The sequence below is a fragment of the Equus przewalskii genome, chromosome 2 (genome assembly GCF_037783145.1).
Source record: "Equus przewalskii isolate Varuska chromosome 2, EquPr2, whole genome shotgun sequence".
Lineage (NCBI taxonomy): Eukaryota > Metazoa > Chordata > Mammalia > Perissodactyla > Equidae > Equus > Equus przewalskii.
In genome coordinates this window covers 112879904-112897727 of record NC_091832.1, presented here as the reverse complement: position 1 = coordinate 112897727, position 17824 = coordinate 112879904, and the positions used below count along the sequence as shown (strand labels likewise).

Below are 17824 nucleotides of genomic sequence, written 5' to 3'. Positions count from 1 at the left end.
AACGTTCATAATATCCTATCATGTAACAATGATTTCTTGTAGTTTTATTCGTTATACGGTAGGTTCCTGAGTAGTAGTTTTTATATATTTTTCAAGGAACTAAGTTTCTCTTTAATTAACTGGGTGAATTCGTAAGCCACTTCAAAATCTGCCCAAAATGTAAGAAAAAAGTGGTTTTTGATAGAAGAGATAGTAAAGTTAGCTTTTTTATGCACATGTCGCAATTTTGTGTATAATGTTCATTAGATTCTATAAAGGGACCTTAGATTAATAGAAGACATAGCTTCTACCAAGAAGTAGTATTAGTGTTTGCTTTCACCTCTCCTCTAAGTTTCCAATGACTAATGTCCATGACTACAGGAGAATAGGTATTGGTGATTAAAAAACCTGTTCTGCCCAGTAGACACAGCCAATGTCTGGCAAAAGAAAGGCTGATAGTAGTATTTTCGTTGTTGTTCTTTAAGAGGTTGCATTATTGATTCACAGTCTAACCAACAGTTATTTCTAGCATCCCAATTATAAATATACCAACATAGCTTGGGTAAGAATTTGAATTTTACGGTTCTTCTCCAATTCATAAGTGCATAATGAATTAGCAGATGTAAGGTACAGTTCCCAGTAATAGCTAGTTTTGTGATTCATTTTAAATATTATTATTCCAAAGGTCTTTATTTTTATGTTTTTTTAATGATAGCCAAATACCAAAAATTAAATGAAAATTCATGATGTTATGCTACAAGATATTATAGTAACTAGAAGTCCATAAGAAAGTGATGTTTTAGAGGACATATTTTTCATAAAAACATGTTGAAGGCAGTTTTGCTGTGAAGCTAAAGCTACTCTAAAACATCAAGTCTATTTTTAAAAAACATGCGAAGATATTAGCTCAAATAGTGGAAGTTGATATTTGAAATGCAAGGAAGTCAAAGCATTTTCTCATTTGACAACATTAATATTTGTCTAAATACCTATAGCAGTTAATTTAGTTCTTCATGTATTTCAAACACCCTAGGTCTTTTTAAGGTACATGAAGGTAAATTTTTTGGATGAAGAAAGTTATTTTATAAGTGGCAAAACAAGTTTAGTAAGGTCGGATTTCTGGTCCATTAAACGTGTCCTTTCGTATATCATCAGGTGTTGAAAACACAAGAGAACTGTATGAAAACTTATGGAGGGTTTTGAGGAAGAGCAGACTCAGGTGGAAGAGGAATGAAAGGCAAGCCTATAAAGGGGATTAGTCAGTGTGACCAGTGAGGAAGACAGCAATTCCCAAAGCAGAGAGCGAACATCTTGAAGAAAGCACTCAGACTGTTCGCATAGTGTTTTGTTACCTACTAGTAGGTAATTAATGTTACCTACTTTGCCTCATAGTTTACGCTACTGTTTGTCATTGAAGCTATTCTTTAAATTGTGCCTTTTCTGTGTGCATTTCTTCTGTAGTAGCCCAAAAGGGCATTGCCATTATTGTGAACATATTAAAAGCATGAATGAAAAGCTTTGGAGACAGACTATGTCCATCAAATCAAAGACTTTGTAACTTTCATTAGAATGCCCCTTGAGCTTTGGTAACTTCTTGGACACTTAGACTTTAAGTGTCCCCACAAGCCAGTATTGAATTGGGCTACAAATCCATATCCATTGATTTTATAACATCCCCAGTTCCCTAAACTGGGAGTCACCACAGAGCCCTCCTCCCTTGCTCTTCTCTCAGCATTTGCATAGAGCTATATCTCATTTATATTTCCATCTTTTTTTCAATGAATACTGTATTGGTATATAAGCAATATATTTCTGTTGAAAGTCACCTCTGATTTCCTTCTTTATATTTCACTTTATCCATTCTTTCTCTGTGCTAAAGTATCTATTCTGTTGCAGCCGCACCTCTCCATGTCTTGATCGTGACAACAGCAGGTGAACTTCTGCATAATTCCTTCTCTGAACATGTTGCCTATTCCTCTCCCCTTTTACCATCTCCTTCTGCATAAACCTGCCTCAGGATGCTTTAGTGTGAAGATACCTAGCCAGAGAGAGAGAGCGCTTTATATTCTCCAGATTGTGGCCATTGCTGAATTCCCCTTTCTCTATGGTGAAGAGAAATTTTGTGCCAAAATTAATGTAGACTTACTCTGTGAGCACCTATCTTGGTCATGGGTCTCCACTTAGCTTCTTTTGTGAGAAAAAGTGCTACATGGAGCTGAAAAATTTTATTCCCAGCAATTGTGCAAATCGGTTGAGCTACTTTAAAGTTGTTTTAAAGGTTATGATTTTAAATGTCACTTAGCAGAGGCTTTTTAAACTATATTCTAGGTGAACCAAAGGCTGAAAGTTTATTAATAGTGCATTTCCTTGCTACTGCTGCTTTTAATGCAAACTTTTCATATTTTGGAAATTGTCTAGATATTTTGGAAATTGTTTTGATATCTTTTTCATATTTTGGAAATTGTTTAATATTTTGGAACATTGACTAGAATCATTCAACTGGGTGTCGAATGATTCTGGTCAATGTTCTAAAACATCCATTTTTCTATGTTACTTTGATAAAGTTATTTTTAAAGCTTCTTATTAGACTGCTGATGATAGTAATTTTATTACACAGTCCTCTCTCATGACACTACCAATTGTCTACAAATAAGACAATTTTATATTTCCAATTTTGAAAATTTTCTATCCATCCTTTTATTTTTTCTGAAACACACACTAAATATTATGTTTCTACACATGAACATAGTGAGTGGTAAATAATTATTTGGTGATTTTAATAAACTTGAGCCACTTTTTTCAAAGCCATTTTCTATCTGTTTTTCAGTTTATGGAATTTGAAGGGTTAGGAAGGAATTAAAGGAATTATAGAGGAAAAAGAGTTCATGATGTGGTTTTCTCACAGTACCCCAGGAATCAGATTTCATGGAAAGCCCTCTTGCTATGTATGTGTGGATCACTGAAGCACCCTGATGACTTTATTTTTTCCTGTTTTCACCCAAGAACTAACTCTGAATGCTGCAATCTCCTTCCCATCCCACCCCATGGTCCTGGATGAATTAAGAGTAAACCTAAGGATGAGTAACTTTTGGGGTGGAGGATGTAGTCCTCAAAAAACCAGAACCATTGTTTTCTGCCCCTCCTCTGAAGCATGTACCTGTTTAGCTAATCAAACTGTGAATCTGTAGGCAAGTCATCTGCATAATAATGGTGGATCGCTTTTGCTTTTATCCTTTTTAAATTGTGATAACATTGTATCTCACAATTTAGAAAACTTCAACAAGAATTTCTACTTTGCATGATTGCTGAGTTTCATTTGGAGAGTAAGATATGCAATTAAAGCCGAGTATGTTATGTAGTATTTTTTGTCTGCACAGTCTGAAGTCAATGTTTAGTGCAGTGTGTGTATACATTTTCTGCGAAACTACTCGTTGACTGTTTTAACCATAACAAATCATAACCATAGCAAAAATAATATACGTTTCTTGGAGTGGTAGCAGTTTATTTTCCAAATAGGCATTCTTCTAGAGCATCTGAAATGGAACATTTCAGTAGGCTTCCTAACCTAGTTAACAAGTAAATGGTACTGAGAATTTTAACACCAGCAGACCATCTTGGAGTTTATTTCGTCACAGTCTCTCATTTTATGGAGGAGAAAATTGAAACCTAATGATGTTAAGCGACTTGCCCAAGGTTAGAGCAATAACTCAAGACAGAGATAGATCCAGGAAGGAGCATGGTACTTACTGCATTGTCTTGTGCTCTGTGATAGTAGTATTGTTATATCTTATTTAAATAGTTAGGTTCATAAACTAATAAAGACTCCATGTATATTAAATTGCTTTAGCAAAGTTCCAAGTTCACTGTAGGTATTGAATAAATGTTAGCTTCTCCATTTATTTTTTAGGCATTGCATGATATTGTACTATTATGTTTAAGACATTCAGAGTATAAAAAATCATATGGGTACAGGGAAAGAGAACGAGCATTTATTGAATTCTATAGGCTTTACCCACCTGTGATTTAATCCTCACTGTACCCGTAAGTGGTGACGTGATTATCCCTCATTGACAGATGATGCTTCAGTCTTCCAACTCATGAACAACAGAGCTGAGCTTCAATCCATATCCCATCTCCTCTGTACCTATTTAATTACATGTTTTTACTTCAATTCCTTTCATCTCCAAATGTTTGCAGGCATTATCTTGTCCCATTTTTAATCCCCTGAAATGGTGAGAAAGTCATATTTATTTAATCAACTCTAGTATGTGAACTGATTCATCTCATGACTCATGCCTTCCAACCTTTCACTTTTTCCTATGGTACAAAAAAGTACATGGTCTCTTACCATCTGCTTTTTGCTGTTTGAAATTGTTTGATACATTGCAGAATAACTGTACACTAATCTACTACCAATCCAAATAATGACAGCTTTCGATAGTCTGATATTTTTAATGAAAATGTGTACCCAATTTTGTATTACGAACTATTGGGATTAACTGATTAGCATGTTAACTGATTAGCATATTAGTTAACTTTTATCTAAAAGAATTTTCATCAGTACCTAGATATAAACTTGAATCATTATTTCTCTTATTCCCTCTTATTTGAAGACAAGACTTCTTTTAGCATACAATTTTACGTATTTGGCTTTTTTATTAGGTGTTTATTCTACAATTACATTATTTGAGTCTAATTTGTTTAGAGTATTTTCTTGCTAAATTTACAGACATTTTTATTCATTATGACTATTATTTAATTCTTCCATGTCTTCCAATCCTCTTGTTTCTTTCTTGACATCTTTTTGTTTCGCTTTATTCTCAATCTCTTTCTCTCTCTCTTGCTGAAGAAAATCCCCTCGCTAGAGCATCACTGTTTGTAGTCTGTGCTGATTTCTTTGGTTATTTGATAAAGAAGCAAAGGCTTATTTTCTTTGGAGATTTAATTTTTCTTTTCTCTGAATTATGCATATTTGCACCTTAATTTTTCCAGTTTGCTTTGTGTTCTGATGCAGTACTTAGGGATTACTTTCCAGATCTATAATGACACAAAGACACTTAGAGTTAAATTTATTTACTTGCAGCTTCAGTCTTTAAGTTCTTTTATTTTGATTTCCCAATCTTTGGTCTGTCTTCATGTAATTTCACTCATAAGAAAATGGTTTACTTTGGTCTATTCAAATGATTTTTGCTTACTTTCATTTCTTGCTAGTCCTCTATCAAGAGAAATAAATTTATTGGTTCTCTCATTTTGGAGCAGGAAAAGGCCTGTAGAAGAATATTTCATATTAAGGATACTCCTTCCCAACTATTTTGCTGTTTTATGAGCTGAAACATGTGAGTGTAGTAATTTGAATGAGTTCTAACTGGATCGGTTGTGCAGAGACCAAATGAAATTGCCTTCTACTTTAGCCTTCTTCTCTCTTTGTTAGACAGAAATATATACAACTTCTTACAACTTGCCCTTTTCAGTCTTCCATTCATTCACTTATTCAACAATTATTTATCAACTACCTATTATGTGCTCCATCCACATTGTGCTGGGCCTTGGGGGAACACAGGAAGAAATATGGAGAACAAGGCCGCTGCCGTTATGGCATGTATATGACTCTTGTATTTGGTTATAATTCATTTTTCATTGACCAGGAAAGTAAGTGATTCTGAGTAAGCGATACCATCGTGTGACATCTGGGGCTTAGACTATGACCATCTTGGCAGCAGCAATTATGTCTTTTCTGTGTTCTCAGTTTCTAGCAGGGCACCTGACACTTTAGGGTAACAAACATTGCACGGGGAGCATGGAAATGGAAATTATGGAGTAAATGAGAACAAAAGAGAATTTCAAAAGGAACAGTCAATGATACAAACTCAGAGAAAGTAATTAAACATATAGTTACTCAAACATTGTTACAGCCAAGAACATAGCGACTTCAATTAATGCACCTCTAGAGGATGCCCTATATGCTCTTCTAGGTGGAGGCATTGTATAAGCTATAAGCCGTCCCCGGAATGGATATAGTGGAAATATAATAGCACGTAGCATGAGTATGGAAACTCCCTAAATGCCTTCAAAAGATACAAATAGTATTGAAGATTGATAATATTAAGCAGATGTATTGTAATAATTCCTTACTAGTCTGAGTCCCTGTTCTGCTCACCAATGGTGATAGTAACCAAAAGATAAAAAAAAAATTAGAGAAAGTCAGAAATATTGCAATGAGTTTGGAACAGCACTGGTTAAAACTTAAGTAGCTCTTTTCTAGTGTTTATAAAAATACTAGTCAAAAATAATACAATGGCATGGAAACTTTTATATTCATGGAGAAGTTTTACCAGTTCTTCCAATCTTTTGAGCAATGTTACATTTTAAAAAACAAATAGGAAAGAATTTTTTTTAATAATTCATACTTAAAGACTAGTTAGTAGTAGGAAAGCAGCCAACATTTTCTCATTGTGTTTTGATAAAGACCAGAAACATCCACACCTCAGTACTGGACTGTTGGTTACATAGGGCGGGGCATGAATGGCCCGTCTAGGCTGGCTCCTGCATGTGGGAAGGACTCTGATGCCTCTTCTTGTGGTCTCGTCCTGCATGGTGTGCTTCAGACAGGGACTCTGGGCTCCTTCGCATCCGTTTTTGATACTAGCAACAGGATTTCTGTTTAATCGCATGCTTAATAATGCGCTCTGTGTTCTGCTGTGAAGAGGATGCTAAGATATTTTTTCTTCACTTGTCTAAAAATAACATAAATGTATTGTGTTTCTATCCCATAACTTACTTTGATGAAATTGCTTTAAATGTTTTAAATGTTGTCATGGATGCAGTATCTAGGTGTGGTGAATCTGGTATAGTTCTGCGCTGGTGAAGCTATAAGTAGATCCATAATACACCTATATGGTGCTTTCCTCTTTCTGTTTTGGTCTAAAAATCTTACAAATACAATGAAAACTGGGAAAGACAGTAATGTAGTTTGTGTAAGGGCGTACACACTGTTTGTTTCTGTCCTTGTGTATATGTGCACAACAGTCAGATTGCCTGGTTTAATTTTTGCTCCTTGACAAAGTGAGTGCCTCCAACACATTAATGAGTGTTATGACTAACAAAGTGACAGGAACTGACACAAAGCTGCATCAGGATCTGTTAAGATTGTCCCAAAGGAAACAACTTCAAAGTAAATCAAACCTTTCCTCTTGGTACATTTGAAATAAACAGGCTGAGTCACCTTGGATCCATGAACAGTTAGCTTGGGAAAAATAATAGAGATCCCTTTACATTTCTAAATTATTAGCTATGATTTCCCACTGTTATAGTTCAATTTACTATAATTTGGGGAAAATCTTGATGCACAGATATCCTCCATCAACATGAGCCCAGGGTTTCCCACTTCAAAACACAGTAGAAGGTGTTTATAATCTTGTTTCCTGTCCACCCCATCTTTGTTTCAGTTAGCATGGCACGACAGGGAGATTCCTACTTAAGAAGTGAAAAAGTGCTTTTCAGCCAGTAAATTGGTTCTATCTAAAACATTTAATTATTTTGCTTTTCCTCTTCTTTGAAATGTAATCAGTTACAAACCTGCATCCTGGGTAAGATGTTGGAGCAGGATGCATGTACACAGGTTAGATCTTGGGAGAAGGCCTGGGAATCTTTTTTTTTCCTAAGTCATAGAATTGTATTAAAATGAGCTAGACAAGATGGAATTTAGAAAAGTCGAGTTAACTTAGATAAACTGCAGCTTGGTCGTTCCTCTCTGCTCTATCCTTATGTTGTTTCAATATGGGGATTTTTCAGGACACACTTAGAAGGAAGCAGGAGCCTTTGCATTTGTAACAAAAGAAGACTCCTCAATGTTCTTAATTTAATTTCATTCCACTTTCTTTCTAAGTCAATTGGGCATATTATTAATTTACAGTTTATGTTTAATATCACTATTGTTAACAAGAATTAGCAGACTTCTTTAGTTCTAGTTCAAAATAATACAAAAATTGAAACAATAATGAAACAGAAATAAAGGCATTGTTATAAAGTAAAATAACTTTTAAGGACAAAGTTTTTGCTACTATGCATATAAATAGAAAAGAGGTGTTTGGGGAACATAGCATTATGGAAAAAAATTAACTTGACAAAGCTTATCTCTCTGCCTCTGATATTTCACAACACATCTAATCTTCTATTTTAATTTTTAGTTTCCTGGTTAGTTTTATGGTGGATGCCCGAGGTGGTGCTATGCGAGGATGCAGACACAATGGGCTCCGTATCATTATTCCCCCTCGGAAATGTACTGCCCCGACACGAGTCACCTGCCGACTGGTCAAACGCCATAGGCTGGCAACAATGCCTCCAATGGTGGAAGGAGAAGGCCTGGCCAGTCGCCTGATCGAAGTTGGACCTTCTGGTGCTCAGTTCCTTGGGTAAGGGTTTCTGATAAACCTCCCACTTAGTCACCGGTGAGCTTGTGTCCTCTACATGAAATCACTAGGATGGAGTGGAAAAAGGTACGTCAAAACGTTTTGAAAGAAGATTGGCCCCTATGAAATTGTGTAAAACTTGGAAGTAGCACCTCAATGCTTGACTACACTTACATGCCTCTCTTTGAAGGCATTAATGAGTTAAACATTCAGGTTAATTATTATTCTTTCTCTTTGGATGTGATAATAGCTGCTAGACTCCCAATGTGAATAATCATGTTTTAGCTCATGGTAGGTATTTTTTATTTCATCTGAGACTTAAGTGGTAAAGTCATAAAGAAAAAATACTACTCTATTCTAAACATAAATTTAAAGCCTCATGTCATTATGAAACAGAGTCACTATCTTCACTTTGGAAAGCAGTGTTGCCTTTATAGAAGATCCAAAAATTTAGTCTATGTGATTGTCTTTTCTGTTATCAAAATTGCTACCTTGAGTCTTAAAATTACACCGGGAGTCTATTTAGTCGTAATTTTCATGAAGACAACAAAATCCAGACTAACTTCCGCCATGCTCTTTTTAGCAATTTTGAGCAGAAATTAGCATTTCTTCTTTCTTCTGTTGTTTGTATGGCTGCTATTATGTTAAGTGGTATCTCAATATCCCAAGAAATGAATAGCTACCGCTGAAAAGTGACGAAAGGATGAAGTTTTGGACGGGGACGAGTTTCAAAATACTTTGAAACAAATCAATTGTATTTAAGTCTTGTCATATCGAGTCTTTGTGCTTAAAAACTGGGAGAAAATCCTAGGAATCATGAACTCTTTTGCTTTTCCAATGTCATACTGGGGAGAGGATTTCTTGCTTTAGAATTCAGAAAATGTTCTAAAGCTATGTAATTTGGAGCAAACTCTTAACTGGTTGCTCCAAATTATGTTCACACCTGAAAAGGGGTGTGTCTGTATTTCCCAACTAAGGAAACCCCCTCCCGTGTCCTCTTATCAGACAGACCAGGGATCTAGAAGGAGCCTGTGAAGTTCTGGGTTGCATCAGAAAATGCCGTTATGGTTGGAGCACTTCCCCTACAAGTCCTTCTGTGCTCTGGACCAGGCCCTTTTCCCTCCCTCGTGCTCAGGCTTTTAGGCTTTTTAGTAATCTTCAGATCTGTCAAGGAATATCCATGAAAACATCTGGCCTCTCTACCGAGTCAGAGTTTTTATTGTATTCCCAACAGCTTGGTCTTTCTTGTGGAGCATATTACTTTTCTTTCTTGGCTCATGCCCTGGCAGTGAACCTAAATGGGGACAGATCCAGCCCCCAAGTGCTCTCCTTCCACACACCTCCATTGTACACTCTGGGTCTCGGTTCCTTGCTCTTTGTGACCAATGGAGGGGCAGAACCAAACGCAGTGTGAAACCACACTTCACCCTGTTGCTCAGCTGGAGACGCTGGGGTTCTGTGGGAAACAACGCCTGAAGCTGACCTATGTTCTTTCTTTTACTGCTGCTTGGATGTGCTCAGTAAACTTCACCTGCCCACGGCTCCTCCCCCACTTAATGAGGGAGAAAGTTTGGTCAGCCGCATCCTTCAGCTGGGGCCTCCTGGAACCAAATTCCTTGGGTAGGAGTGACTTAAAACAAATTGATGGCTGCTGGCCCCCATTCTTCTCCTTCTTCTGCAATATGATTTCTCTTTTTGTCATTGTGCCCATGACATGTCCCTCTCTATGATTTAAATTCTGTATAAGCTATCTTTAGTAGACCATTTCTGACCCTTGTGGTATGTGACTTTTATTTTTGAGTGATGTTTTTGTATCTTTTCCCTTAAAGTGCTGTGACCTTCATTTTCGTTTAAAGCATGAGATCTGCCTAGTTGTACTATGTGCTAGTTATGATGTTGTTATGATAAATTCGGAGTCTGTATCAAAGCAACCTGGACTGAAAAATCAAAAGCCTCTGTACATTCTGAGAGTGAATGCAACCTGACAATAGTGGGGTGGCGCATGTTCTGGATCCTGAATATAATAGGCATTGCACACAATTGGGCTGTCTGCTGAGGTGCTCGATTCAAGCCACATGTGTGCACATGCCTATTGTTACCCCAAATGAAGAAAATATAAACAAAAACCATGAGTGCATGACTCTTTAGTTCCCAAGTCTTCAACTTTTCTGACATCTCCTCATTTACAACACATCAAACTGTGCAACACGTGAGCCATTTTCCCTCTTAAACCATTTTGTCATTTTGCACCTTGTAGAAAACGTTTCAGGAGATTGGCACACATCCCAGATATGCATGTACATTTCTTTTGGTTAAATGTGTTCTACTTACATTTATCAAAGGAGAAGTTCCAGAATGCCACATGCACTCACAGGGAAACATCATTTGGCTTAAGGTAGCAGCATGACCCTGAGGATTGGTGCCCCTGAGGTGGAGTGCTACTGTGCAACCATCTGCTAGCCGACAGCTCCAGAGGACAGCCCACTCTGTCTCTGTCCCCAGAAAGAGAAGAATTCCAGGTCACTTTGCGACAGACAGAGTCAAGGTGCTTGTCTTGCTGTTGGTTAGCTCCTGTCCACACTAAACCTTCTGCCTTACCATGACAGGCCTGTGATCGTGGAGATCCCTCATTTTGCCGCCCTTCGAGGAAAGGAGAGGGAACTGGTGGTCCTGCGCAGTGAGAACGGGGACAGCTGGAAAGAGCATTACTGTGAATACACTGAAGACGAATTGAATGAAATCCTTAATGGCATGGATGAAGGTACTTCATACTGAGGGTTTTCAAAGAACTCTAAAGTGGAGGCATGAAAACAGTGCACTTCATTATGACCTAGGGGAATCTGGCATGTTCCAGTGATGCTGAGATGGAAGGCACAATTTATTTACCTAGTCTTAACTTCTCTTGCATGCAGGAAAAAAAATCCTTTAAATAGCAAATATCTCATTTTAGTAGCGAGACATACTATGTCTCCATCTTTAGTGTAGACTTTTTCAAAACTAAGACACAAGATAGAATAGATATTATTGTTTTGTAACAAAATAAGCTGATACTGGATAATAAATCTGTGACTTTAAAAAATGCCTCACTTGAACATTTAGATATTTAAGACACTGGTAAAAAGTGCTCAGCTTTTCTATTGAAAAACTTACATATCCCATAACTAGTGCATCATGGGATAATATAATTTTTTAACTTTCGATTATTAAGGATTCAAACGTCCACATACAATTCACACAGGAAGTTAGCCAGGGTCGAATTTCATAGACACACGTACACATATAGTTAAGGAACTTATTTTTTCATTATGTCTTTAGACTCTGTAAATCCCAAATCCAGCTTGGGCCATTTTACCACAGGTTGAAATATCTGTTTGACTAGAAGGAAGTGGCTCATTCTTGGGCTCGTTAGGTTGCACAGAGACAAGGTCCAGTCCTAATACCAGGAGACCTGTTCTACTTTAAGTAACTACACAAATAGGGCAAGGTCTTTGCCTAAATGCCAAGAGCATGCCAAATGTTGTATAGCGCTGGACACACAGCTGCACAGCTGTTGTCATGTCTCTCTGTCTTCTGGGATTGCTGCAGTAGCTTCAGGTGTGGCTCGTGGATAGTAGACCAACAGCTGATGCTTTCATATTTCTTTCTGCATCCTGCTGAAATTGAATAAGATTAGAGACCAGGCTTCCACTATCCACAGGGTGGGTGGAAGAAGAAAGTATGCCCTCTAGATGTATAGGTCAGTATCTTCCAAGCAAGATACAAAGATCAGGAATCTTACTGATAAAGCCTGTTCCATGCAATATTTAGCTGCTCTGCTTCTTGGAACCATTTCTTTTGCCCACGTTTAGTTTTAGGATGTTTTCCTCTGAGATATTTATCTGACATTGACACTGCCATGAGCATTGGCATCTTGTCCTTGGACGGGGGCCTGCTGTTGTTACTTTCTACATAGGTAAAAAGCTCGTTTTAAAACAAAGATTCAGATTTGTGTATTTTCACAGTCATTATGTTTGGAAATGCATTCTTGTGTAAGCGTATGCTAGTGTTTACCAGAGCATCAGTGATGCACGATCAGATTCCAGGACTTCTGGCTTTTGGTACCTAGTTATACTCAATAGTCAAAAACACCACATAGTTGCTATTCCTGACTCTGTAATGAATTGTAAATGATTTCTAAAAATGAAAAACTTTCCATAATCTCTTAATAAATTCAGTAATCCACTTAGTTCAAATTTTCTACATTTTAAACCAGTCTGAATTTTTGTATTGCCCTACATATCTGCACTAATGCCCATGGTCCTGTCCTCCTGATGCTGGACGATAAGTTTGATAAGTTAATGGTTTCCAGGGAATATTGAAACCCTGGATTCATAATTACTGACCGTTTTTTATATCCACAGTGACTATCTCAAAAAACTGTCCTACTGGAGTAAACACACAAACACAAACCTTGCCCTTCAAGACGGGTTTTATTCCTGCCTATTCCCTTGAGAACTGAAAGGGCTTTATTACTTTTTAAAACCACAGTAACTAGTTTTTGAGCTAATTTTGAAATTGCAAAGAAAGGGAGTTCATAAAGAGTTTCCTCCCTATCACATGAACCAAGAATAGAATAGGTTCATTTTCATCCCAGGTTTGCCCTCAAACCCCCTCCTTTACAAGGCAGCTCTGCAATACTGCATCTCAAACTAGATGTTTTTCTTTCACGGCGCCCTGGAAAAACCTAGTTTGCACAAAAAAAAAATAAGACATGCAAAATAAATACTAACGGGTCTTGAAAGATTGCAAATTTTTTTTCTGGTATTGTTAGGATAGCCTTGTTTTTAAAATTTTCCTATTATTTAAAAAGAAAAAAGTGCTTTGCTGCCACGTCTGTTCACTCTTAGCCATGCCAGTGAGTTTGCTAGAATGCTTTCAGAAGGAAGCCCTTGCTGTATGAAGATGGGTCATTTCTTGCCGCAGTGCTGGATAGCCCGGAAGACCTAGAAAAGAAACGCATCTGCCGCATCGTCACCCGCGACTTCCCACAGTACTTTGCAGTGGTGTCTCGCATCAAACAGGACAGCAACCTGATTGGCCCAGAGGGAGGCGTGCTGAGCAGCACGGTGGTGCCCCAGGTGCAGGCCGTCTTCCCAGAGGGGGCCCTGACCAAGCGGATCCGCGTAGGCCTGCAGGTATGCCCGTGTTAAGACTCAAGGTCACCCAACATGGATTTCATTCTGGTGATTAAAAAATCACCTTTTCAAATCAGCTTTTCAAATGGGAAATAAATGGTTAAAGAATCTACTTATCCCTGGGTGAGCAAAAGCTGTCATTATAAAGTTTTAGAGGAGTGCTTAGAAACAGTACTAAACTCACAGTTATCTTACTTGAAGCCCCCAAACTGATTTACGAGATAAAAAGCAATGCGTTGAGTAAGAAATTTGACATGAAATATAATGATGTGTTGTTATTTTTAATACTTTTCTTTTCCTCACAAAGGCTCAACCTATGCACAGCGAGCTGGTTAAGAAGATCCTAGGCAACAAAGCTACCTTCAGCCCTATTGTCACTTTGGAACCTAGAAGGAGAAAATTTCACAAGCCAATTACCATGACCATTCCTGTCCCCAAAGCTTCAAGTGATGTCATGTTGAATGGTTTTGGGGGAGATGCCCCAACATTAAGATTACTATGCAGCATAACAGGTGAGTCACGTAGGACTGTGTTAGTAAATGTTCTGAAAGAAGAAACTTAGATCGTTGCAAATGTTAAATTACCTTTGTCATAAGATGCCTACAGGGTTATATGCATTGATTCAGAGAAACATTCTAATTAACTCGGGAAGTGAAGGGTGGTGGGAAATGAGCTAATATTTCTAAATAAAGCCTGTGTGCCAAACTATTAGACACATCATTTGCATTGTCATTTTAATCTTCACATTAGTCCTATGAGGAAACTTTAACCCCATTTTACTGAAAAGGAAATCAAGTTTGAGAAAAGTTGTATAACTTGCCTGAGATTATACCCTAAATATTTGGCAGAGTTGGGATTCCAGTCCAAGCCCATATACCTCAGAGGCCAAACTTTAAGCTTTCATTGAAGACATCATCTTGTAGCTTTTGAAAAATAAATAGCGTCTTGAATAATTATACCCAGTAGTTCAAACCAAACTTTTCTAAGAATTGGTTATGTGTTTCTCATTGATCTATTGAACTAACTTTGGAAAAACAAAGTAAAGATTTTTGACATTTAACTGAATTTTGGTCTTTTCAACTGGAAGTTGTAATACCTTTCAGACAACTACCAAACTCCAGAAGGACATTCCCAGAACATTGGTTGTCTCTGCCCAATAATACCATCACAAATGGTGTCAGGTGAAAAATCCATATAAGCAACCTATGCTCAAGCTACACAACTTGACTGATAATTTCCCTATTGAACAGTAACTACATGGTACTGGCATTCAGTAAAAATTTTGTTTTTGGGTAGGAATAATAACCATCCCTGGTTGTTTAGGTATTGTTAGAATTTTTTTTGTTGTTTCTCCTTCATATTGGCAGGAATGTTCACCCTTATTTTAGTATTAATTAATTATTATTAGTAGTATTTTTATTATTAGTAGTAGTATTTTTTCTTATTAGTATTTTTTCCATGCTTATGATAGCAAGTTGTTGAGACTTTACCCCATAGGTTTATCAATATGACAAAATTTTCAAATATATGGATTAAAGTGAGTGTGGGGGGAAATCACATGCTTCACCTATGATCTCTTGCCTGGTTGCTCATTTTTCGTTATTACCTAGTGTTCCTGGGTGTCTTTCCCATACTTTTTGGTCCATGTATATACGATTAACTTTTCTATGATGCTCAACATAATAGCATGGAAGCAAAACAAGATTGAAAAGAGTCTGTGGCACATCTTGCCCTTGTAGATGGTCAAGTGGGTACCAGGTGGGCCTAGATGCTATCTAATCTAGTCACTCTAGCTGTCTGTCTTCAGATGGGCTTGCACCAAACGATTTCTTAAATTTATTTATTAAGTTTAAAAAAACATGCTTAACCTATGTGTTTGGATTTTTGTGTTTTGCTATGTTATATTATACAGTTCTGCTAAGAATTTTTATTTTAAAGGCCTATTAGAATAAGTTTCCATGACCTTTCTTTGATAACCCGTTTCTTTCTTTAAGAAACTTTAGAGTCAAAATTTGTCTTCATCTCAATTGTATATTCCTCCTGTGCTGTTAAATCTACACCAGCTTAATTTTTCAGTGGAAATGAAAGTGGGCATCAGCCTTTGTGGTGATTTTCCTATGTGCAGAGGCCAGCCTCTGGCATTCATTCATTTGTTCATTCACCCTGCAGGACTTATTGAGCTCTTAATATTTTCCAAGCATCTCTTTTTTGCCAACCTTCAGTTGTAAACTGAGAGGAAACTTTGTTTCTTGAAAATAAGTTCATGGGGCTGGCCTGGTGGCATAGTGCTTAAGTTTACACACTCCGCTTTGGCAGCCAGGGGTTTGTGGGCTCAGATTCCGGGCACAGACCCACATACTGCTCTTCAAGCCATGCTGTGACAGCATCCCACATACAAAGTGGAGGAGGATTGGCACAGATGTTAGCTCAGAGACTATCTTTCTTAAGGTAAAAGAGGAAGATTGACAATGGATGTTACCTCAGGCCCAATCTTCCTCACCAAAAAAAATAAATAAATAAGAGAATAATTGCATAAAATATGAAGTTCAGGAACAAAAGAATTTTTGTACTTTTCATTAATTTAGCAAAGTATTCAGCTCCTTGGTTGGTCAAAGGATCTTTTAAAATAATCAACTGTATACAGTTCAAAATTATCTTAACAGCCTAGCAGTTACAATAAAAGCTTCAGAATGTCAGGCAGAGAATAGAACACCTAGTAATTTGAAGCAGTTATTCAAATAACCTCCCTTAAATTTAGTTCCTTGGAAGGTGGTGTCTGCTGTTTATTTTCAATGTGTCATTTTTTTAGCACATAGTTTTTAGTTATTTTGTTTCCAGTGTGTCATTTTGAGGGGTGGATGGGATATGCTGGTGAACACAGCCAGAACCACAGAGATTTTATTTTACAATCCAGAGTCTGGAGTTTTGCCTGATTTTTTTCAACAATTGTATTATTTCAGGTGGAACCACCCCTGCTCAGTGGGAAGATATTACAGGAACTACGCCATTAACATTTGTCAATGAATGTGTTTCCTTTACAACCAATGTGTCTGCCAGGTATGGTTATGCAGCACAGAGAAGCCACTATGATATTGTCCCCTCCCCCTAAACTGTCTTTTGTTTTGTTTTCTTTTGTTTCTTACATTCTTTAAAAGTGAATTTTTTTTATTTGGTTTTAAATATGGTCTGCATTTACTTTCATGTTTTAAACTAGACCTGCCAGCAAATGTAATAATGATGATACAGTAATAAAGTCCAACGAGTCAGGTTAAAATCTAAGGAAAATCAGTGATTGTCGGCTTTGACTGTGTGACCCCGTGTCTGGTTTTAGCAGCCAGCGCTTTTTCCAGCCCCGAAGGTCTTACGAATGCTCAGTTTCCTGCTGTCAACAAAATGGCCTGAACTACTTTTTCCAACAGAACGAACGATAACAGAAACACAAAGCCCACTGTGGTTTGCTTAAATGGTTCGGAGGTTTCAGTGACTCTTCGGTGTCCTAACACATTTACACATTACCCATTTAAATATCACACATCTTTAAAAAGCTGAAGCTATCTAATTTTATTTCATATGCACACACTAACTCAATTTATTAATGTTAGTTCCCATTCGCATGATCTTTAATGGATAGCTAAGCATTTTCCCATTTATTTAATTTGATTACTACAACAGCTTTGTGACTTAAGTAGGGCAAGAGGTATTATGTCCGTTTTACAGATGAGAAAACTGGAGATGAGAGTGGTTAAAGCTTAAATTCCTATTCTAGGGGGGAAGAAAAGATAGAAATGCATGAAGAATTCAGTTCTAATGCACAGCCATCACTGGGTGTGGTGGCACATGTTTGTAGTTCCAGCCACCCCAAGGGCTCAATTGTTGTCTCTGGTTCTGTGCATCAGTGTGCTCGGCCACTCATGCACCCACACCCCAAGGTGAGAAAAATGACAAGTTCTGAATGAGAGGTACACCAGAGGCACCAAAAGAATTCAGAGGAGGGCATTCTTGTTGGGGTTTTCAGAGAGGATGTCTGAGAAGAGGTGACTCATGAGGCATGTAGGACAAAATAGGCAGATAAAAGCGGAAGAGAGAGTCACATGAGCAAAGATGCAGAGATAGCATGCAGAAAGGTTATTGGGGTATAGCAACAATGATCTTGAGGTCTATACTTCAGAAATAATGTTGGAATGTTGGTTGACAACATTGTTTAGAGAAAGCCTTATAGGACAGACCGAGAAGTCAGGAGTTTTTTAGTTATTGTATTAATAA

The 17824-nt window shown here is 37.4% G+C and overlaps 1 protein-coding gene across 50 annotated transcripts in view; it reads left to right on the top strand.

Moving 5' to 3' along the window:
- The window catches only part of ANK2 (ankyrin 2), a 619163-nt gene that overhangs the window by 561782 nt on the left and 39557 nt on the right, over window positions 1-17824 (top strand). For 16 of the 50 annotated variants that reach the window (XM_070609318.1, XM_070609320.1, XM_070609350.1 and 13 more), the window contains 6 exons: window positions 8166-8390; window positions 9909-10007; window positions 10994-11148; window positions 13350-13561; window positions 13869-14073; window positions 16522-16618. In XM_070609318.1, the coding sequence (XP_070465419.1) occupies window positions 8166-8390; window positions 9909-10007; window positions 10994-11148; window positions 13350-13561; window positions 13869-14073; window positions 16522-16618 (993 nt within the window). Of the gene's footprint in view, window positions 1-1875; window positions 1912-8165; window positions 8391-9908; window positions 10008-10993; window positions 11149-13349; window positions 13562-13868; window positions 14074-16521; window positions 16619-17824 lie in introns of all 50 variants that reach the window. The other 34 variants (XM_070609316.1, XM_070609315.1, XM_070609333.1 and 31 more) reach the window with 3 other exon arrangements.